Here is a 25,004-nt window from a genome sequence, read left to right on the forward strand (position 1 = left end):
GCTGAATCTGAAGATTGGATTCTGATTCAGAGAATCAGTGATTCGGCCATAGACACAGCTTTATACCTTTTCTCTATGTACCTCAAAGTACCGGGCATGGCTCGTGAATGCTGAGGTGGTGGGGCAGATGGAGCATCCCACGAGAGCACAGGGGGAGTGGGAAGCATCCCCCGCATGCTTGACGGTGGATCCGGAAGTACTTCTGGTTCACTTCTGGGTCCGCTGCCAGGTGATCCCCATCATGCCCCCGGCAGCTCAGCAATCGACCACTTTCAGGTCTGCCACCGAGTGCATGGGGGACCTCCTGTGGGACGCTCCATCCGCCCAACCATCTCAGCGTTCATGACCCCCGCCTGGTACATTGAGGTGCATAGAAAAAAACATATAAAGCTGTGACTATGTCCAAATCGTTAAATCTCTCCAAAACGAATTAGAGGCTACCGATTCAATTTGGAGAGATTAAAGGGTCTCCCAATTCAATTTGGATTTGGTGATTTGGCTCCTAGACACCTTTCCCCCCCTCAGAGTGGCCTCCCAGGGGATCTTGCCCATCAGTTCCCAAAGGGAGTCTAAGTCTGCTACTCTGAAGTCCAGGGTCCATACTCTGCTGCTCACCTTTCTTCCTTATGTCAGGATCCTGAACCCAATCACCTCACGGTCACTGCTGGCCAACTTACCATCCACTTCTACATCCCACACCAATTCTTTCCTATGTGTTCATTTGAAGGTGTGATAGAATCTAATCCACCATCCCAATAAATGCATGTTCTGCCATGCATGTGTGGTATGGCAAGAAGTGCAATTTAGGGACTGGGGATTGGGTCATGATCCACAGCTCCCTCCACACCAACAAGTTGAAACACAATCAGGTGATGGTCAGTTGGGGCCAGGGACTGAACCAGGATATAGAATTGGCCCCAGGGAGGTTACCAGCTGGAGGGCACACACATTCACTCATTCATGGGCACAGGGACCCTGGGATTGGGCTTCTGCAGCCTGATCCCAAAGTTTGTGTGTGCCAGGACCTATAAAACTACAGGAACTTAAGAAAACCACATGTGCATCTCAGCTGACACTTGGCTGAGGTCAGGATCTGTTACAGTACAGCCCCAACCAGTCACATGCTCAATTTAAGGCATGATACAAATAAGCCAAAGTTTTTACATGTACAATGTATAACGACTTTGTGGTTTGTTTACTGTATTATCACGCCTTAAACTGACTTCAACATGTGGCTAGGTTATGACCACACTTATTCAATTCCAAGATGAGACAAAAAGCCCATCATCTTGTAATTGAGTACAAGGTAGTGGGGCGGTCAGGCAGGCAGCTGCTGTGGGTCCAGTGTCAGCTCTGGCCCTGACCCAAGCTGAAGCCACAGCTGCTGCCTGCCCCCCTGCTGCCTCTGCCCCTCCCCATACCTCTCTTCTCCCATAGCTTCTGCCATACTTCCCCACTTCCCCTGTCATTTACCCCTGCCTCAGCATAGAGTGCAGCTCCAGCCCAGCTTGGTAGCAGCAGCAATGACAGCTCTGGCTGCACTCCAGTGCCACTATGCTACTGCTTCTGGACTGGGGACAGAGCCTCTCAGCACCAGAGTAAGGATAAGTGAAAAGAGGTGGGGAAGAGGGAGAGAAGGGCCAAGGCAATGGGATGGCAGGCACAAAAGGGAGCAAGCTGCTTGATCTCCCCCCGCCACTACTTCTCCCACCACCTGCCCCCCACTGCAGCAGGGGGGGGAGGAATTTAAGACAGCCCTCCAATAATTAGATTCTACAAACGGAAAATTATAACAAACGTATAATTTTTCTATGTCTAGAATGTAATAAGGGGGGGGGCAGTCATTTTGAATTTGGGTAAATATGGTACTTTAGCCATGATTAGCTGGTTAATCACGTCTTAAATGTAGCATGTCTTGGGGGCCTGAGAATCAACTGAAATATTTGTATACAAAGAGCCTTGGCAACAAAATGGAAGAACTCAGAACTACTAGTACAGAATGCAAAACCAAATAATAGGGTGAAATGGTAATGGTTGTGCATTGAAGGGTATGTGATTGAAATGGTAATGATTGTGCATTGAAGGGTATGTGCTGTTCAGAAAAGATAGAAATGAAAGTAAAAGTGGGAAGGTCAACTATTTGCATGAAAGCTCTGTTTATACTATTGAAAGGGTCTAAAATGAGAAGTCATTTTGACATCAGTGGGATTCCACCTATGCTGTCAAAGGCAGGAACAGATCAGTGCCACCTCTTACATTTCTGTTCTATAACATCACTGGAAAGTAATTAATCCTTGTCATTTAGTTTACCTGTATAAACACAACAATCACATGTTCTTTCAGAGAGTTAAGCACTAGCTATGCAAGGAACTGACATCAAACAAAAACAAATGGTCTTTCAGATGGAACCTATATGAGGACACATGCCAATAGTTCCTGGCAACTTATTTTCCTCTTGTTCCAAAAGAGAGCTACAGTTCTGCAATTTTATCTCTGCCCAGCAAATAATTATCAACTATGATCTAAGTATTAATCATGCAGGAAACGCTGTAATTCGATTCTCCCAGATTTAAAAGGTCAGGCAACACGCATCTCATAAACAGAGTCAATGCTAGACTTATTCCTAAAATTCCCACCACTGCAGTACTGTGCAATAGCTATCAGCAGGTTAACTTCTTTTTCAACCCTGAGCAGAGGTGATCACTAGACAACAAAGTGGTTAAATCCGTACAGCCATGCAGGATGTGAGATGCACTGCCTTCACTAGCACTCTCACTATTATCACTCTTAAGAGATGCACTAGTATCAATGGTAGAGCATCGAAAAATAACAACGTAGAAAGAGGATTTTCCATTTGCTGCTTTAATCCACCATTTGCTTCATTACTACCCCCTCCCACCAGGGAAATCCTTCCTCTGTTACATTGGCACTGCACAGTCAAATGGTAATATGTAGGGGTGTGCGAAGCGATTCAGATTTGGCCCAATTCAGAGGACAGTGATTTGATTCGCTGATTTGGATCACTGTCCCGATCTGATTTGGCTGAATCTTAATCTGAAGATTCGATTCTGATTTGGACAATCAGCGATTCGGCCACAGACACTGCTTTATATATTTTTTCTACATACCTTGTGGTACCAGGCACGGCTCGTGAACACTGAGATGGTGGGGCAGAAGGACCATTCCACAGGAGTGCGGGGGACCCTGGGTGTACTTCCAATCTACTTCCAGGTCCGCTGCTAAGCATGTGGGGAACCATGGGTGCCCCTCCAGACCCAGGAGGTACCAACTGCTGAGCCAGTGGGTAGTGGAGGGACACCCACCTCGCACTCTGCATTGGACCCAGAAGTGGACTGGAAGTACTTCTGGTCCATTTCCACATATGCCACAGAGCATGCGGGGGACTCCCCCACACTCCTGTGGGACACTCCACCCACCCCACCATCTCATCATTTATAAGCCACGCCAAGACTGGTATGGTACCTTGAGGTATGCAGAAAAAGTATATAAAGCTGTGTCTATGGCCGAATCATTGACTCTCTCCAAAGCAAATCGGAGAGATTAATGGGCCTCTTAATTCAGTTCCTATTCAGAGATCTGGGCCCCGAGTCAGGCCGAATCAAATCAGTGAAACGAACTTCGCACAGCCCTAGTAATATGTGCATCTCATTTACAGTTTTGGTCAGCCTGGCAACAAATAGAATTATTTGTTCTGTTTTCCAACTTAGATTTAGGCATCTAAGTCCATTTTCATGCTTATAAATACAAGCAAGTGCCAAGTATCTATTGAGTGCGAGTACCTAAATATTTGGGTTTGAACAATTCTGTATAAAGGGCCATGCTTCATACAAGTAGCAGTACAGGGCACCATGATGGTGATAACATAAAACTCAGGAGCACTGCTAAACTCAAGTGTCTAAAAAAATGAATGAAATCTTAAGGTCACAATATTGATTTGTTTTTTAATCTTATGAGCTTTAAAACTTTTATTTAGCTTCTAGTTTCTCAGCTTATTGAGCTCACATTTTCAAGGTCTCCTCTACCACCATGAGTGCTAGATTTTTTTTTTTTTTTGGCAAAAGCTGAGATTCTCATGAAACAAAAACAATTGTAGGAGCTGACAAGGTTATTTAGGTAAATGTGATATCCACAGACGGACCCCCAGGTCCTTTTCTGCAGAGCTGCTGCTTGTCCAGTCAGTCTCCAACCTACACTGGTACATGGGATTGTTCTATCATAAATGCAAGACTTTGCACTTCTCCTTATTGAACCTCATGAAATTTCTTTTGGTCCAATCCTCCAATTCCGTAGGTCTTAAGCTGACAAATGTTGCGTGGATACTTAAGGACAAATCAAATAAAATCTCATGACTATATGCCAAAATAAGACTTGCTCTCTGGTTTCAAAGCTATTACAGCAGACTTGATTCTTTTTTCCTCTCTGTAACAAGAAATAGACATTTTCGTAAAATTTTAAGTGAAAGCTAAAGCTTTTATATAATTATCTTAAAAACTGGGGTTTAAAGAAAACCACCAGATACTGCAAGACTCGCTCTCATATCAAGATACATGAAACTGATCTCTCTCTCTCTCATATCGAGAGCAAGAGCAACAGCGAGAGAGAGAGACGGGGGGGGGGGGGGGGAGAGAAAGAGAGAGATCAGTCTTCAAAAGAATTAGAACGCAAGAAACAAATGCCTCTAACGAAATCTGATCCTCCTAGTATTAATGCTCTGTCACTGCTTTATGGGAAACACAGGTTTGATTCCATCCATAATTTCTTCCCCTGCCTCGGTTGAAGGAGATATGGAAGCACAGGAACAGTTCCGGGGTCATCAAAAGAGGGAAAAGCAGTCCTGCCCATCACCAAAGAACCCTCTGTGGTCAGGTAAGTTACCATAGTAAGTGTCCAAAACCATCTCCGCAGGTGAAAGAAGCATACTTCTTTTTCTGCTTGGTTTCTTATCTTTCAGTCTCACTGCAGACAGTTCCAGTATTACCAAGTATAAAATCAAGAAGATATACAACCACTTAAAGCCAGAATTAATTTTCATAGATTCATAGATTCATAGACGTTAGGGTCGGAAGGGACCTCAATAGATCATCAAGTCCGACCCCCTGCATAAGCAGGAAAGAGTGCTGGGTCTAGATGACCCCAGCTAGATACTCGTCTAACCTCCTCTTGAAGACCCCCAGGGTAGGGGAGAGCACCACCTCCCTTGGGAGCCCGTTCCAGACCTTGGCCACTCAAACTGTGAAGAAGTTCTTCCTTATGTCCAGTCTAAATCTGCTCTCTACTAGCTTGTGGCCATTGTTTCTTGTAACCCCCGGGGGCGCCTTGGTGAATAAATCCTCACCAATTCCCTTCTGTGCCCCCGTGATGAACTTATAGGCAGCCACAAGGTCGCCTCTCAACCTTCTCTTGCGGAGGCTGAGAAGGTCCAGTTTCTCTAGTCTCTCCTCGTAGGGCTTGGTCTGCAGGCCCTTGACCATACGAGTTGCCCTTCTCTGTACCCTCTCCAGGTTATCCGCATCCTTCTTGAAGTGTGGCGCCCAGAATTGCACGCAGTACTCCAACTGCGGTCTGACCAACGCCCTATAGAGGGGAAGTATCACCTCCCTGGACCTATCTGTCATGCATCTGCTGATGCACGATAAAGTGCCATTGGCTTTTCTGATGGCTTCATCACACTGCCGGCTCATGTTCATCTTGGAGTCCACTAGGACTCCAAGATCCCTTTCCACCTCTGTGCCACCCAGCAGGTCATTCCCTAGGCTGTAGGTGTGCTGGACATTTATCCTCCCTAGGTGCAGCACTTTGCATTTCTCCTTGTTGAACTGAATCCTGTTGTTTTCTGCCCACTTGTCCAACCTATCCAGGTCTTCTGCTAAGGAAGTTGAGAGAGAAAAGACTGGTATGGGGCAAAAATATGATACTGGTCCAATCTCCTGTAATCTTAGAACTCTACATCTGACTGAACTGAACAGGATACCACCACTGAAATGCACCGATCTTAAAATGAAGAGAGCAAGTGATTTTAAGATATTCAAAGATATTCATAATCCAGTAAGTGACCATGCTATTCAGCTAAGCTGTTTTACATATGCAGTTTATTTTCTAAACAAATCAAAAGTATGAGCACAAAAAATTCATGTACTTCAGAAAAATGTAGCTTTCTTGATTTTCTTAAATAGGCTTAACAAGGTTTATGCTGATAAAACACAGCAACTGAATGAAAGAGAAGAAGGAAAAAAATCCCTTGCTACAGGCAACAGTTGGTGTTTCCTTAATGCTAGAAATTCTAATCTCAGTGTAAATTATGCATTTATCAGTGTTATATAGAGAGGACTTGTTCCTCTGAGGTATTTTTTTATTGCAAGAGTAGAAAGTAAGGGTATAATATAAACTAAACAAATCAATAGACATTTTGTATGTTCCCCAGCTCTTGAAATATTTCCTTGTTTTATTTAGGAAGAATAAGGAACAGATAAGATCAATCCATGTGATAGTTTGCACTTAGTATTATTTCAAAGATTACGTTTCACTAACTAAAGGCATTTCTAGGGCAAGAACAATTTTTACAATTGTTTTAACATGATAATGGGCCAAATAGTCTCCTGGGGTAATTCTATTAGCTTTGATTATTTGACCACTGTGACTTTTCAGTTCATTTCCATCCTGAGACTTCATTATATGGAATAACATTGATTCAGAAGGAGATTAGAAATACTTGCTTAAACTCCAGAAATGTATGAATCATTAAACAAACATCAGCTGTGAATAAGAACCTCCAGCAGGCCTAGTACGTATACCACACTTCTTAAAATACTGATATTTTAATAGATGCTGATTGAACATAATATCAGAAAGTCATGCCTATAGACAGTTGCAGCAGGACAGTGAAACAACTGCCATTAAAATTTACACATATATAGTGGACTATCAAAGCCAAATACTTAATCTTGTTCCTCTCTTGGGAGTTTAACAATCACACATTTTACAGTCCTTTCCAGTTCTGGTCTCTGTTTTTGACATGACAACCTTTCCCCAGCCAAATTAAAAGGCACACACTCCAAGGTATACAGAGGTTGGACGCAGGAGGGAGGAACAAGTGTCCTTAATAGAAAAACAGAAAGATGCTGTTGACTGGAAAGTTTACATGATGCATCTGTTCCAACAAAACTGAGGCACCATAGGACAAATGACCCATGACCTCTTTTCTATAAGAAGGAGCCCGTTTCTGAGATTTTTAAGGCTGCACTTGAAACTAGATACCAGCATTTTCTCTTTCTTGTTACTCTCTCCTCTAAGTTTTATCTTGGGCCACTTCAAATGAGGAATTTGCAGTCTTGCTCAATTAATTCAATTAGTTATATTTACATTTTGACTCAGCCACCTACATCTGCTGCTGCACATGCCCTCTCCTTCCTCCTTGAAAATTCACTTTAAATGTTTCTTCACACTCAAGCAACCACTAGTGTTTCAGCTGTTAGGCACAGGTGCTTCTTAGCATGTCTTGAATACCATCTCTGTACCATTTCATTATCATCTGTGACATTTTGCCCTGACAGAATTACAGGAAAGGGCAATATAACCATCTAAGCTATGAAGCAAGCAGAACCCAACAATAACTAAAGCATTCATAAAAGAATGTCTTCAAGCTCGAAAGGTTTAAAAACAGTAAAACCAATCTAGTTTTCTTGTATTTCAGAAGCGTAGTTAAAATTGCAAGGGACTCAAGCACAAACAACAGTTCAGGGTGTGGAGAAAGTGAAAGATGGAAAATCTTTGAATATTCTGGCTTATATTAATATCTGTATTGTGGAAAAGTCCAAACTAATCTTAGATGTTGATAAACACAGAGAACAGCAGGTTATGTAACAATTATTCCTTCTACCCCAGGCAGGGTATATTGTTGACAGCTGAAGTGACTAGACTAACTTAACATCCCCTAGAAAGTTTTGGTGACATTTAAAAAAATTGGTGAAGCATGATTATTTTAGCTGTACTGCATTTGTAAGGACCCCTTGACTATGTTAGACAAATGATAGGGCAAGTGTGGCACGTAGGCTGAAAATCTTAGGGTGTGGATAGTGTCTCAGCAGTCTCCCAAATGCCAGACAAACAAACAAACAAAAAGAACACAGTGGATTTTTGTAAACATACTTTATTCTGAGCCTTTTTACCTCCTCTACTACCAAAAATTGAACCCCACAACCCTTCTGCATTCAGCATTTAATTTACACAGTTTTCTTCCAAATGTAGAGTTACATCTTTATTCTCCTTTGTCTCTGTTTCTTATCTCCCTTGCTCTTATTCTTTTCTCTTGCATTCAGTCCATTCATGTTAACTTTCCTTGCAGCAAAGGCCATTTCCTTTTCTAGCCTCATCTCCTTGTCCTCATTGATTCTATGACAAATGCCATTTCATTTGATTAGGTGAACAGCCTTATTCTCTGCTGAATTAGCTGATAATACAGGTGGCAGCCAAAGCATACCTATACACCAACAATTCACCTGTTTAATTATCCTGGTACAATTTTTAGAATGAAACACTTATGTAAATTCCCACTCCATATGTGAGACCCTTTAAGATTAATCATTTTCCCATATCCATTATATCAATTTCCTCTTATTTTGGAAGTTACCCTATCAACTTCCTTTAGTGAAAGGGAACAAGACAGCTGAGTAGGTTCATGTACAAAGAGAAATACATGGGGTTAGTACAACTGCATTCTTTCCAAGGGCTGGTCTCCACACAAGCTATACCAGCTGACTGCTTTAGGCTAGTTGGAGGCACCTCTAAAGGTATTTTCCTAGAACATTAGGGAGCATCAAAATAACTCACCATTCAGCCTCCAAGAGAAAGAGGCAATACCCTCAGCTCTAACTGGGGGCTGGTCCTTTTTTCTATGTTATATTTAACTGGCCTAATCCTGCTTCAGTACATCTACTGATTTCTCTTGGCAACAGCTGTAGATCCTGTTGGGAAGACAGTATAGCACTGGCTCTGCTAAAAGTGACCTACACCTTTTTGCTATAGGCTTGTCCTTCCAGTTAATTTCAAGGATAGTATCCTTTTTAAAATGCAGTCAGAAATGTTTCTCACCAGGGTGGTGCAGAAGGGGAAAGATGGCAGAAACAGTGACATAAGCTCCAAAATTAAGTGCAATCGTTATGGAACAGGGGTGTAGGTTGTAGCTGTGTTGGTCTAAGTTCTTATATCCACTTTCATCCCCCTTCTCTCTCTTCCCCCCCTCCCCAGCCTGTCTCTCACCCATTGACTCCTCAATCTACATTTTCACTCACTACCTGTCTTGTATGCATACCAAACCAGCCTCTGGCTTCTTTACTTTTCATTCCATCCAGGAAGAGCACACACAAACTGCTGAAACTTCCTTAGCCTGAAGAAGGGTTTTTGAACCCAAAAGCTTGCTTAATAATTGTTTTCCAACTATTTCAGTTGGTTTAATAAAAGATATCAGATTCACCCAAAGAACCTTGTCTGCCATTGTTATGGAATGGTGCTCTATCCAGTAAGTTCAAGGAAACACTTCAATGCTTCAGAGTCCTGTCTGACACCTGAAAACATTAAGTTTTGAACCTGATTGCCAGCAAATACAAGGAAGTTGGGAATATGCAGAAGGTAGCTGCAGTCAGAGCAGACCCTGTTTCCAGATAGTGTTTTTTAACCCAGAAATGTGTTCTGTTACCACAAATTGCTTACATCTTCCCATCCAATGAAAAACAATAACTTTAACTCCAAAGTGGATTAAGTACAAATTTAACTAAGTAAAAATGTTTTTTTAAGTAGAATTTGAATAAAGCAGTAAGCATATGATTCTGCAACAGTGAAAAAAATATTCCCAAGCTGAATCACAGAGGAAGCCTTCATTAAGGGGGATTCTTATTGTCTAGCCAGGTCTACAGAAGCAAAATGCTGATATGAAATGCAAAGTCAAAGTTGGATCCCCAGCTGCAGGGTGTTAGCATGGTTAATGATGTTAACTGGGGAATCCATAACAACTGGCTACAAAAGACTCTTTGCTAGGAAGATATTTTCTAGAGCCGGCATCTGTGTCTTACACCTGCTAGAACTGCTAAAACTGTCCAGCTGTTGCTACAGCTGCTGAGTTTGCTGTTGAAGAATAGAAATGGTAACAGAAATATAACAGTACTATCAAAACAAATGAGCTTCATCTCCTCTATATACACAGTTGTACCAATGTAAATAAAGATATCAAGCTTTTGGGGCAAATTAAGTGTGGTATGGCTTTCTTTATCACCAGCACAGACCTGATCACCGTGTGAAACTGATGCAAGAACTCTCCTTAAAATTTGAAGTAGGGAAGGTACACTTTAATTTTTCTTTAGGTGAAGATAAAGTTGGAACATTATCAAATAAAAGACAGACTCTTTCACATGAGAACAAAATGGGCCTGGACGCCAAACTAGAAAACAGACAATCCAAGGTTTGAAGTTTATACTTATGTCAGAATCATTGAGGCAATTCTCAGAAGTATAAGAGGAGTCAACCTCTATTTCCAAGAGAGTTGGGAACTGTATTGCTACTGAGATAATAGACTAATCTACGCTGCAAGAACTACAAAAGTAGCAGAGCCATGTATGAGTAAATCAAGAGAGATTCTGGCACTTGCAAGTGGATATACAAGATTTCATTCTTTTCAAAATGGTCATAGCTTCAAGGCTAAAGCAGATCATGAACAAGTGACTGCAACATACAAGAAAGCACTCAAATGCATCACCATGGATGCAATAATTATTTCTGAAGGTACCAAAATACAATAACACTGAAAATCTAGCCAAGCATCACCCACTCACTGCAGATGTGCTGTCAAGGGCATGTGTTCTACTTGATAACATGCAACTGGGCAATCTGGGACAGGCTTTAACTGTTCACACTAACATACAAAAGTATATCACGTTGTATCCCCAGGAAGCTGGGATGACCCAGAAAGAAAAGTACCTAAAAATTAAACACAGCAAGCCTAATGCAAACAAAATAAACAAAAGGAGAAATATAGTTTCTCTACCTCTGCATTACCAATATAAAAATGAGCTCTCCTAGATCTGGGAAGCACACCCCCCTTAAATGAGAAAAGGGCAAAAAGTCAATAGAACAAGCTACAGGTCTTCCTTCTTGCTACAAATACCACACACACACACACACACACACACACACACACACACACACACACATACTCTCACTTAAATAAGTCAATAGAACTACTGCTCTACCTTCTTTCCTCAAATGCTATCCCCTAAATATTTCAGGCTCTGACTGCTGCTGGAGCACTAGATTGGCTAAACTTATCTTGTTGAACCTATTAAAATGAAAAAAGTGGCCTTACCAGAAGTGGCCCGCCAGAAGCAGGTGGTCCTGGTGGTGGTGGAGGGGGAGGAGGTGGTGGTGGTGGCGGCGGCGGCGGCGGCACAGGCATCTGTCCAGTTTCTCACTTCACTCCGTTACAGGAGAGGCTATAGCCAAATTCTCGGTCCTGGAATAAAAAATAATAAGAATGTATTTGCACATTGCAAATGGAGGAATAGACAGATTGTTAGCTCTCAGCAGACTGAAGACTTTTGTACAGTACTGCCTCTAAAGCCACAGTATGAACATCCTCATTACAGCTATTTGATGATAACATTCATCTAAAGAGCAAGCTCAGAGCTGGACAAGTTCCATGAATTCTAAATGTATAGATGCCAACCTGTCCAGCTTTAACTATCAGGCCTTACATTAATCTAGCCCATGGCCTTGAAATGCAATTATGTTGAGAACAAAATTGCAATGGACTAAATATCAAAGCCCTTACTGGGACAAAAACTCCATTGACTTTAATGACAGTTTTGCTGTTCTAAGGAGAGTAAGAACTTTGTAAGATCTGGATTTGGTCCAACATGAAAAAGACATGATTTAATAATAAATGAAGAAATAATTTTCCAGATTAAAGTTTCATTAAGTGTAGTACTACTGCCAAAGGACAGCACATGAAGGCCAAGAAATTTCAAGCATTAAAGTCAGAAATGAACAGTATCAATCTTTTTTTTTATCACTTTATTTTCAGAACATGCTGAATAAGAAAAGGCTTCCATGTCTTCTAATAGGGGGGCAGAAAGTAAGAATTTACAATAAAGAACTGTGGGTCCTGGGGGAGCACAATGATTATGGACTGTACAAATAATTATTAATAAATATAGGCTCTAGCTCTCGGTTGATCACAATTCATTTTGGGGTATGTGGCTTCCAACAGTTGCAGTCTGTGAGCATCACTGAGGTACTGTAGACAAGTTCTATTATCATCTCTTAGCAGAAATGGATTATCATATCCCAAAATTCCTAGCTGGCTTCAGTTTAATGGTGTAATTGCCAGAAAGACCATGGAGGTTTAGGATATTGCTAAAAGCACTCTCATGAGAGATTAAAACTTGCAGCTCTACCTATTCATAGAATCATAGAAAATAAGGTTTGGAAGGGACCTCAGGAGGTCATTTAGTCCAACCACCAGATCAAAAGCAGGACCACCCCCAACTGTTATTATCCTCTCCAGAAACTACAACTGTAATGTGCTCTTTTGACATTCATGCAGCCTGCCTTTTGAGGTCAGGTGGTTACTAAAAAAGAAAAAGAAAGAAAGAAACATCACTAACATTTCATTTAAATTACATAATGAATCTACAAGAGACTAGGAATATATTGAGACCAGATCTTCAATATCAGTATCAAAGAATTCAGCCCTCTACTTTTTTATTGGCAAGTAGAAATTAAATTAAACCAAGTCTTTTAAGTATACACCAATGTAGCAACCCTGCTGTTTCACTAGCAGTACCAACATACTCATCCAGCATGAGTAGGACGGGGAACATGGACTACATGCTGGTTAAGGTAGGTGTTCATTTCAGCATCCAGCTCCTCAGCATAACTCTTTATTAAAACATTTTATTAAAGGAAATGGAACTTGAAAAGCAAACCAGTGAGCTCTGTGTCCACAGCGTGCAGTAATTCATTAATGTGTGCATGTACCTGGATGTATGGTACACTTTCCCATTTGCAAACTTGCTGAGGGCGCAAAGCCAGTCCCAACAGTGGTAGCCCTCCACTAGAAAAATAAATTTGCAAGTGGCTCGCAATAAAGTTTGAGTTGCACAACCTTGTGCCAAATGAAATGGAAAAAATTATGGCATACGAGGGCACTGGCTTTCAGTAAAGAAACAGGAAGCATAAACAGCAGGCAGTTACCAGGTGGCCATGAATAAGATCAGGCCTTTTTAGGCTATGTTTCAAAGACAAGATTCCAGCATGGAAGTAGGCTGTTGGTGACAGAAGGCCCTGGGAAACAACCTATCAGCATGTGACATAGAGACAACATTTCTATAAGGTTAAAGAACATCTAAAAAAAAAAACCCAAAGAAGGTGGAGGTCTGTCCACTGGGGATCTGCAGGCCAGTGCTGATTTGCCTACTACAAGAAGGATGGACAAGCAGCACGTGCGTAGGGTCCAAGCAACTTTGTGCCTTTCCTATCAGACAGCTTGTAAGAATTAAGATGGGAATCGCTTGTTCTTTTTCTTGTTGCGACTCTAAGTTTACACCTAGAATAGTCACACATTTTCATTCTACACATTACACTAGTAACATATTTTATAAAGCTAAGAGTACACAAGTGTTTACTAGGCAGCCCCCAAGGGCTAGTGGGGCACCTCCATAAGTTGCCCTAAGTATGGCATACTGAGCATGCTACCCCAAAGAAACTAATGTGCCATGACACCTGGGGTTGCAGCATGGCTGGCTGCAATGTCTACCCCTAGCTCTGAGTTTTCCGGTGATAACAGCCTCGCTACTATTTCACCTCCATTATTTTGCTACACATGAAGCCATTGCTACAGTATGACTACTTACCTCAATTAAGCCATATAAAAGCATATCTATAAATGGAATTTTACTATCTACTAGGTCAGGGGTGGGCAAAATGTGTCCCGTGGGCCAGATGCAGCCTGCCAGGCCATTCTATCTGGCCTGCGGGACCCCCACAAAATTTAGAAAATTAATATTATCTGCCCCTGGCTACCTGTCATGTGGCCCTTGATGGCTTGACAAAACTCAGTAAGTGGCCCTCCGCCCAAAATAATTGCCGAGGGGGGGAGTGAGGGGGGAGGGCGGGAAGCAGCTCCAGACAGGCTTTTCCCCTGCTCTCTACTTGAGGGGAGTGGAGGGAGGGGGCATGGCTAGACACTAGCCTGGGCCAGCACACTAAGGCAGAGGGGAGGGAGGGGGTTTGAAACCCCTTCCCCATTCACATGGGACCCCAGCCAGGTCTGCTTGGCAGGAGCAGAGCATCCTCTGCCTAGCTTTTCACCAGCCAGATGCTGGCTCAAGTCAGCATGCTAAGACAGAGGGGAGGGGTGGGGGGTTTAAACCCCCTTCCCCACCTGCACAGGACTTAAGCTGAGGTCTGCCTGGCAGGGGCAGTGGAGCCCAGCAGGTTTTTCCCCACTCAACACTTAAGCGGAGATAGGGGCGGTATGGGGAGAGTGACCAGCTGGGAGTGGAGATAAACCTGTCAGAGACTGCTGCATCCCTGCCAGGCAGACCCTGGCTGGGGTCCAGAACCAGGTCTGCCATCCCCACCCAATTCTCAGCCAGGTGGAGCAAAAGGGCAGGGCTACCAACCCTGCTCCACTGAAGCAGACAGCACAGCCCCGGGCTGCAAAGCATCCTGAGTTGCTGGGGGACTGCGAGTTAACTTGAACCAGGAAGGGGTCTCGGACAGAAGTTCCATAAACTGGTTTAACTTAAATCACTTCAGTCTCATACTACATCCAACCAGGTTTATCTAAAATCAGTTTCAGCCATTTTGGCTATGGATAGAAGTTACACATAAACCAGCTTAAGTGATCAGAAACTGGTTACAGAAGCTCAGTGCACATAAACCAGTTTCAAAATGCCTGAAACTGGTTTTAGATAAATCTGGTTGAATCCTTCTGCTGAGCACCTGTCAGCAGCAACAAGGGCTGGGTGCCATTTAGGGGGTACTAAATATATTATACCTTGGCTTGAGCCTCCACCCAGTTTTTTTAAAACACTACAAACTACAAGTCAAAGTTTATAGGTAACACCCTCTTTGTGGGGTTCTTTACCCATACCCAGGCAGTCTGGGATTTGGGACTCACCAAAGGGTAGTTCTGGAGGTCTATGCCCCTATACCTGCCCTTCAGCAATGGGCTGGAAAGGGGGGCCCACACCAGAGAGTCCAATAAACTGCTTTGTGGGTCCACTGCACTGCAGGGAGCTGCTAAAGAGTATAGGTCCTTATGCCAAAGAGCCCCTTGTTGCTCCCTGTGAAACTGTAATGCTGATCCTCACTTCCACATGGTGGATTTGAGGGGTGAACTGCAGTTTTCATCAGCAAGTCAAACCCCAAAGTATTTAGTCCTAATCCCAGCACTTCTGGGCAAAAAACTGCAAGAACTCAGAGAAAAGCCAGCCAAATAGCAAAAAGGGCCTGAACAGCAACCAGCATCAACCACACTGCATTGGTCAGGACATAGAGACACAAAAGCAACATATATCAGGCCCAAAATGTGCCCAGTCCAGACATACAGCAAACAAACGTACAGTGGGTCTCAGCAATACAGCCATGCTGAGACACAACTGCTGTAAAACAATAAAAGGGGGACTCAGGCCTATCCTGCACCTGGGCCTGAATATACAACAAAAGAGTGCCAGGCCTACTTGGCATAGGCCTGGAGATATAGTCTGAGCCACACTGCTAGGTTGAGACCTAACAGCTAGGAAACAGCAAAAGCGGGGCCAGGCCTATTTTGGCTTGGACCTGAACTAGGACTAGTGCCCAACCACAGCGCTTGGTTGGGGCATAAACTGCAAAAGGGACAAAAGAAGGCCCAGGCCTATTTCACTGGGCCTGGACTCAGCACCAAAAAGCCAACCCAGCTTATACAGCACTGAGGTCTGAATAAGCCACAAGAAGTGCCAGGGCTTCCCCCTGGCCCAAGTCTGCCAGCTAACATATGGCTGGGGTTCAGCCCCACACTGGTGGGCTGAAATGCAGCAGCTGTGAAACAGCAAAAAGGGCCCAGGCTTATGGCCAAAGCCAGAACATGTAGTTTCAGCTATACAGGAAATCCTCACTATTCACAAATTCACTGTTCACGGATTTGAATATTTGCAGTACGCTGTGCCAACGGGGTGGGTCAGAGCTAGTGCTGTCACGGCTCCTTCTGGTGCTGCACCAAGCTCCTACCTCTGCGTAAGCAGGCATGGAGCGCTGCAAAGGGGGGGGAGGGCAGAGCGGAGCAGAGGGCAGAGCCAGGTGGGCAGAGAGCAAGCACTGGGGACGGAGAGGGAGGCGGAGGTGGCATCATCTCCCCTGGAGGCAGCCGTGGTTGATCCCCAGGCTCTGCAGGGGACCCCATGCTTCCAGATTCTCACGTGGGGGTGTGGGGGGGGGGAGCAGGGGGCGGCAGTGGGGTCTGATGGGGAGCCCTGTGTGGCGGGTCAATAGGGGGCGCTCCTGCGTTGAGCCACCCACCTCACTGCGCCCGACCACCTTCCAGGCTCTGAGTGCCTTCCTGGGGGCACCTCACGTCTGGCCAACCCCCTTCCTGGAGCACACCCCCTAGCTTGGGGGTTCCACTGCCACCGCCCAGAGCTGGGCTTGATTCTGGCTCTGCGCACCTGGGAAAACACAGGCCTAGAAGCCCTCGAGGGTACTTGATTCACTTCAAGAACTTGGGATGCTTCCCTCAGTCAGAAGGACAAGCAGTGGTCTCCCTTAGTCAGCCGAACCAAAGGGACCCCAAGGCATAATCTAGACCCACTCCCAATAAGTCTCCCACACTAGGTACAAAGGAGAACTTTATTGGTTACAAGGGGTAGGGTTGGAATAGGGTACATGATAGAGCAATATCAGAGAAATCCCATAGAGCAAACTGGCATGGCTGGGTAGCCTTTGATCACGCATCTGAGTTACTGCAAGCTATATATCTAGTTAGATCTCAGGTAGCTTACTCACAAGTATCATCCAAAGGCAGGTGGAGATTCCCTCTGGAGGCAGGCAGTTCCTTGATCATGAGTTCTGAGAGAGAGAGCAAGTTTCAGATGGTTCAGCTCTTCTCTCTCTCTGAGACTTCCTCATGGCTGCTGCTCCTCACTCCTGGGCAGTCCTTAAATTATAAGGACTTAAGTTATAAGGACTTGTGATCTCATTTACCTGGTCCAATGGAGGCCAGCGCCTGTTGGCAGTCAGCCAACCAACTGAAATGCATCACTAGTTGGTGGGCAGACTGGCAGTTCCTAGCTCCCCAGGGAGCAAGCCCCTCACCCAGGTACGTGATGCCAGTCACGTAGGCAGAGGGAGCATGTTTCCCGCCTCCCTCTGGAATGTATCCCAGGTTACCTAAAGAGATATGGTAAGGTGTGTATCCTCTGCTGGGTTCATCCTAACCAAACTGTCACAGAGCAGAGTTTATGGGGAGAAACAGAGGTGGCAGTGGCATCATCTCCCCTGGAGGCAGCTGTGGCTGGTCCCCAGGCTCTGCAGGGGATCTCAATTCAAAGGTGGTCTGCAGACCAATCAATTCAAAGGTGGTCGGCAACCCCTGGTGAAGGGGCCAGAGTCACCAAACTGGTTCCACCAGTTCAGTTGAGGAAATCTTAAGACAAAGGGTCTGGACACAATAAGGGGGTGGGGGAGCGATGGGAGAGCAAGCCTCTCCAGTCATAGAGGAAACAAAATATACAACACAAACAAGATATACAGCAAAATAAAACCAGAAGACGCTTGACACCACACAGCCCCAAGTGTGTGTGGGTGTGACAGTAATATCAGACTTAACTGATTTGGATCAAACTGTTTTATGAAACTTCTGTCCCAGACTCCTTCCTTCTTCAAGTTAAATCCCAGCATACTTTCCAGTCCTGGGCTGGGCTGGGCTGAGCTGTGCTGTGCTGTCTGTTCCAGAGAGCAGGGCTGGCCCCACCCTTCTGCTCCCTAGCTGGAACAGTAAGGGCTGGCTGATGGGGGGAGTGGAGGGGGGAAAGCAGGGTAGGCAAGCCCAGCTGGGGATGCAACCCAGTCTATGGGGTGGGGGAAGGGACTGCCCCCACCAGGCAAACCCCAGCTGGGGTCTGGGGCCAGGGAGGGGTGTTAAACACCCCTTACCCCCACTCAAATTGACTGCTGGCTGCAACTGTGGACTACAAATCCCACAGGCACCTGGAAGCAGGAAAAGTAACTGATGAGCAACCCTGCAAATTCCTGCTGTTCTGATTGTGGACAACAAATCTCACAGACCTCAGAGGCAGCAAGAAGAGGAAGTGAACACACAGCCAGAGCTGTGCTCTAGCACCCCCCACAGCTTCTGGCCTGAACCATTGCAGGCATGTGGTTGAATTTCCTGAATCAAAGGTAGATGTCTCTTCACTTCTGTTTCAGTTTAATCTGTGCAGTTTAGATTAACCTGCAAAGACTGAATTGATTCAGCCTCATGCTTTTTGACTGTCTGTACTTAGCCACTGAAAGTAGTTTAAGTGCACTGAACTTCTGTTGTGTTACAGATTTGAACCAGTTTCTGATCACTTAAACCAGTTTGTGCGTAACTTCTGTCCCTAGCCTTAAGGTGTGACCTTACCATCATCTTGTACACAATAGCCATTACCTTCACAGCTTTCCAGAACTATTACTAGTAGGTGCAGATAAACAGTCCATGTTCTGCATATGAAATTTCTGTTTATCCAAATGCACTTCAGAGGTGCAGGTTATGTTTTTGTGCGCAGAAGTATTAGTGCTAGGAAGGCAGATACAAAAGAATGCCTACTCTTAAGTGAAGGCTGAGATGGAAATCTTATCAGGGAAATGTAATATTCAGGTTTAGTCAAATACTGCATGATCTTCTAATGCTAATAAACAGGAAATGCCAAATAAAAGCAAGCAAACTTTTTGTCTGCTTATCTTAATTATTGTGTCCTTAGTACATCATGTTCTTTTAATATAAAGTAATAAGATCTTTCAGTTTTAGATGTATATTTGCAGAACTTAACACCTTATTTAAAGATGGGATACTTGCATCTTTCCCCAGACTGTGAATTAATCAACACCTATATCTTTAGATGACAGCTTGAAGAAAGTAAGGTAGATGTGCACCTTATAGACTAACTGGAACACACACATATAATTATATAAAAAGAGCAATAGAGCATAAGAACATCGTAGAATCATACAAAATTACGACATCTACTCTGCTTTTCTGCTTGACTTCTGACTAACGTGGCTAAATATTTCTTTCTGCTCACAGATGGCAACTTGAAGGAAGTCCTTGGTCATGAATCCCCATATAACAGGATAGACTCAGAATTAAAAATGTAATGTGCTTATCAGCTGTGGAAATTGATAACATAAAACAATAAAGAAAATGCTATGCAATTAATAATCATATATCACAAGGTGGGCACTCATTCTCTTCTCAGACCTCATGATGCTTCCAGTCTCATAAATGTTTTTTAAACACTATCCCATACAATGTACTCCATTTATGTGCAGACTGAACAAGAGCATACTTTGTTTAACTGCATAACAAGACTCAAGTCCCAGTTTTTTGCCCATTACTTAACTAATATGTAGATAACCAATGTTGCAATCTAAGTGTATAAACAGTTTAAATGCATGGGAACTCTTTAGCCACAGTGTATCTACCCTGTTACATAATTGCATAAATCACATAACTGGTGAAATTGAATAGAAGCTGTCAATTTCAAAGTTTCTAAAAAGAAGCCTTGAACTGACTATATCCTGTCAATTATATTGCTATTACCAGAGGAATAAGGGACTCTGAAAAACAAGGGAGAGAGCCTTAAGGAGATGCAAAAAGCTTACAGTAGGCTATTCTGGTAGTTAGTGAGCCTTGTTCACACTGAGTTTAGGTAAAGGCATAACCCAGAGGTCAGCAACATTTTTCGCTGGAGTGCCAAAAATATGCAAACCTCAACCCATGCCTTGACTTGGCATGCCAGGGGCAGATGACAGGGAGCTGTGAGTGGCCCGATCCTCATTGCTGTTGGCAGGTGCACACATGCCTCCAGGCAGATGATGGGGGAAGGGCCAGGGAGAGGCCCTGGACTTTTCCCCACCACGTACCCCAAGGCATGCATGCAGTAAACGCTGGCCATGGGGCCCAGACTGCACACCACAGGCAGTGGGAAGGCTCCAAACAGCTGTACTGGGGTCCAGAGCCCTGGCTTAGCTCTGTGGCCGGTGACGACCACACACACACCTTGGGGAACACGGCAGGGAAGGGGCTGGAGCAGCTCAACCCCAGCCCCTCCCCCACCATCCACCCAGAGGCACGTGTACACCTGCAACCAGCAACTGGTTGGGCAGGGGCTCTGCAGACCTTGGCACAGCAGCTTGCAGTCTCTTGGCTGCCTGGCACAGCCAGCCCAGATTCTGGACAGGCCCCTGTTGCCCACTTCAGATCCCGGGCTGCTCACAGCAGGTGGCAGGAAGGCTGCAAACAGCTGCACCAAGGTCTGTGGAGCCCCAGCCCAGCTTGCTGCTGGCAGCAGGTGCATGCATGCCTCCATTCAGACAGCAGGGGAGAGGCTGGGGTTGCGCTACCCCAGCCCCTTCCCCACTGTCAACCCTGAGGTGTACATGCAGCTGCCACTGGCCACAGAGCTGGGCTGGGAGGCCCAGACCTCACTGCACCGACAGCAGCCTCCCAGGTGCCTGACACAACCAGATCAGGCTTCAAGACACTCCTGCCTGCCATAGAGCCTGGGCTGTTTGCAGCAGGGCTTGCAGCCTCCCGATTGCCTTCTGTGAGCAGCTTGGGCTCTGCAGCCAGCAGCAGCTTCCCAGAGCCTGGGCCAGCTGTGGCATTCTGGGCAAAATGGCCTCATGTGCCATGCTCTGGCATGCATGTTGGGGGTTGCCGACCCTCTGACATAACCTTTTCTCAGTCCCAAGGTTATGCACTTAAACCCTGTACACTTTCCCCTCCATTTCTTAAACTCTTTGGAATGTTATTTAAACGGTAAAGGTACTGGATCTGTGTAATCCCTCTCCCTTTCCAACTACTGTTAGTCCAGGAATGCGGGGGTAAGGTGATTTTAAATATGCATATTTTTAAATTGAGGTAGAAGGGAACCGAGTCATCTCTGGGAATAACTCCAAGGGTGAAACAGACGGTATTTGTGGGAGGAGGAAAAGAAGAAACTGTGATGGCCATGTTTGTGTAGGCACAGAGGGCTTGAGTGTTGCAGAAGCAGGCCCAGAAACGGCAGAATTCAGAGCATGGAGGATTTACTAGTATGGCTCCCTACTGAAGCATGGTTGTACATTTATTCGCATTCTGGGCAGTCTAATTTTAAGTGTCCCAAATAATAAGGCTTGTATTACTTCCCTCGGGAAGCTCTGTCATAATCTAATACTCCTCATGATTAGAATAGATTTCTGATATTCAGGCTATTTTTTTTCCCCTTTCTCAATATAATCCTACTGCTGTTAGCTGTACCTTTGTGTACTGTAACTCTTTCATATCTGCATCTGTGAAATACTTGTAGAATCACAACCCAGAATCATGCACCCACCAGCCACACTTATTTAGCAGCCTCAAACTTTCCCCCTGTAACAGCCTTCCAAACCTGAACATTTTTTTTTCTCTGAAAGCTATCAATTTGTCAATATCTTTCCAGCAATGAGACACTTGAAACTAAATGCTACATTTCATGTACCACTACACTAGGTGTAGAAAAGAGGGCTATCTTCTACCATTAGCAACGTATAGCATCGTTGCTCATATAGCACAAAATTATTTTAGAAGATTCCTATACTGTACATTCTCCATGACATAACAATACAAACAGCATTAAAGTCAGGTACTTTCAGTCAGTCTGAAAATATAACCAAGGAATAACTGTTTAGAACAGTCTGAGTTAGTCAATTCAACTGCAAGGCAATATTATTTTTGTTTTATAACTAACACTTTAGAAGCCAGGAAGAGTTTGAGAGACAGCATCAGTTCCTCTGTAAATACATGGAAAATCTGATGATACAACGGATGTCATATGTTCGATCTGTTGATTAACAAAGGAAAAATAAAGTAAATGCGGCCAATACTCTTAATGAGTTTCAAGTGAAAACTTATTAGAAACAGAGTTAATATTTTCTTTTTCTTTTATTATGCTTCAATTTAAGTGAACTATTCTGAGTTCGACTTGTTATCATAGTCAATGTAAGAATCTTCATACTTTAATGGAAAATTAAATGAGGAAAATAAAAATATAGTAGATAACCAGCATTTAAAAGCCATCTTCCATGGTTGGAAAACAGACAATATGATTAACTGTTCCACCACATGTTCCTGTCAAACATCACTAAAGAACAGCTGAAATGGCGGGTACAGGTGCACCACAAATGTCACAAAGGCAACACAGAAGATGCACAGAAACTAAAGAGGCAAAACCAAAAGAAAACATATACACATTCCACAGCAAGATGAATTTGGCTATCATTGAACCACAACTGCAAACACTTTGGAATATGCTTCTCTGTTAAGAATTTATCATTTCAGATTTTAATTCCAACAGAAGCCTAACCATTAAATTTTTAAACCCCAGATGTTATGTTTCATCATGCACAAACAACAAACTGACATTTTCAGTCTGAATTACCTTCTAGAGAACTAAAGAGGAAATAATAATAAAAAATCTCTTTCCACATTCAACACAAAATAGATGCCAGTCACTACAGATATCAGAGTGCTTCACAATTTAAGGAAACAATATAAAAAAAAATCACAACAGTTTCATGACTAGATACAACTCAACAGAAAGGTAAATACCACATCCGAAGATACCTTTTTAACATGTATATTGAGCTCCACATGTGTATTCATATGGTTTGACAGATAAAGGTCTTGCCTTACAATACATATCATTTTAATTTTCTAATGCAGGGGCAGGCAATTATTTTGGGCGGAGGGCCACTTACCAAATTTTGGGAAGCTGTCGAGGGCCGCACAGGTAGCCCAGCCCTTGACAGTTGCCCCGCCCTTGGTTGCCATATTGGGACCGGAAGTCTGGCCTCCTAGCCCCTGACCTTTGCCACTGGAAGTCCCTCTCTTTGCCCTGGAAGTACTCCTTTTGGAAGGAAGGGTGCTGTGATCTGGAAACTGAAAAAGATATATACACACACACACACACACAAAAAACTTATACTATAACCTATTTTAATTTAATTTAAAAATATTTTTCTACTGATTTCTGTGTTTACAAAAAGTGTATCTAGAGGTTGCTGCATAATAGCTTAAAATACAGTCCTACTGTGTGTTTTGTTTGGGCAGCAAAGGGGTATAAGTGGCAGTGTGGTTGGGAAGAGTGTGCGTGCATGCACTCGCAGTATGGGTGTGGGTATGGTGGCTGGGTGTGTGCTTAGAGAGAGAGCCATCGCTGGGCTGCCAGCTCCATAGCGTGCAGCTCTAACATATTGCATGTGAACCTCACACAATGCAGCCAGGCAGACCCGATGCCCAGGCTCTGTGGTTCTACAACCCAACCCTGGGTCTCTGCCAGTCCCAGGGCACTTGCACAGGCTCCATGTTTCTGCCTGCCACCAACTTTCCCTGCATTCCCTCCTGCAGGCTTGCCCACTGCTCCCTGCAGTCCCCCCGTTTCCTGCAGTGCTCCTCACGGCCCCCACTGGGGCCCACTGCCTGCTGCAGCCCCGCTGTGACTCCGCCGCCTGCTGCAACCCTGCCACTCGCTGCCAGAGCCCCACACGGCTATGCTGCCCACTGGGGCCCACAGCGCTTGCGCCACCACCACCCACTGGGGCTCTGCTGCCAGCCAGATCCTGCCTCCACCTGGCCACAGCTGTGCCACCCACTGAGGCCCACCACCCACAGCGATTCTGCTGCCCACCAGGTCCCACTGGGGCCCAGCTGCGGCTCTGCCACCCACTGGGGACCACCTCTTGCTGTGGCTCTGCCGCCTCCTGGGGCCCGTCGCCTCCCCACATCTCCACCAGGGCCTGGCTGTGGCTCTGCTGCCTGTTGGGGCCTGCTGTGCCACCTGCAGGGGCCTGCTGTGGGGCCACTGCCACTGGGCCTCCACCGCCTACCAGGTCCCACCACCTACTGTGGCTCCGGCACCTGCAGGGTCCTGCTGTGGATTTGCCACGCACTGGCTCCAGCCGCTCACTGGGGCCCGCCACCTGCTACAGCTCCACCACCCACCACAACCCCACCAACTGCCGGGGCCCACGATGGCTCTGCTGCCTCCCGGGGCCCACTGCAGCCCCACCACCCACTGGGGCCCGGCCACGGCTCTTGCCACCCATCGGGGCCCACTGCGTTGCCTGCTGGGGCCTGCCGTGGCCCTGCTGCCTGCCGGGGACCACCATGGCTCCACTGCCTGCTGTGGCTCTGCCGCCTGCTCTGCACCACGTGGGTCCCGCCGGTCCCCGCAGCTGCCACTTCCTCCACTGCTCCCCACAGCCCCCCTGCCACTGCACCGCTCCATGCAGTCCCCACTGCTCCCTGCAACCACCACTTCCGGCCAATCTTACCTTATTTTCCACTCAGACAGAGGGAGGAGAAACAGCTCCAGGGGCATGGGGCCAGAAGCCACAGAGGCTTCTGGTTGGGGGCTGAGGGTGGGAAGGGGGTTGGGGGTTGGGTGGAGCCAGGCTAGCCTTGTTGCTCAGCCACAGGCTCCCACTGGGTCCTGCTGCCGCTGTCCACCTGTCATCTTTGACAGGTGGCCATGGGGAGATATAAATTAATTTTCTAAAATTTTTAAAGGCCCTGCAGGTTGGATAGAATGGGCTGGCGGGCCGCATCCGGCCCGCGGGCCGTATTTTGCCCAACCCTGTTCTAATGTGTAGTATCTAAGACCATCAAAATTACTGGAACAAAATCTTCTCTTATTTACTGTTACTTTATATTTACACTACTGCAACTTAGAATA

The 25,004-nt window shown here is 45.1% G+C and overlaps 1 protein-coding gene across 2 annotated transcripts in view; it reads right to left on the reverse strand.

Moving 5' to 3' along the window:
* WIPF3 (WAS/WASL interacting protein family member 3) overlaps nucleotides 1-25,004 on the reverse strand; it is a 65,141-nt gene that overhangs the window by 20,707 nt on the left and 19,430 nt on the right. For both annotated transcript variants that reach the window (XM_019498104.2, XM_014603059.3), the window contains exon 3: nucleotides 11,372-11,518. In XM_019498104.2, the coding sequence (XP_019353649.1) occupies nucleotides 11,372-11,461 (90 nt within the window). In that variant the 5' untranslated portion in view covers nucleotides 11,462-11,518. The remainder of the gene's footprint in view (nucleotides 1-11,371; nucleotides 11,519-25,004) is intronic.

Source organism: Alligator mississippiensis, chromosome 5 (assembly GCF_030867095.1).
Source record: "Alligator mississippiensis isolate rAllMis1 chromosome 5, rAllMis1, whole genome shotgun sequence".
Lineage (NCBI taxonomy): Eukaryota > Metazoa > Chordata > Crocodylia > Alligatoridae > Alligator > Alligator mississippiensis.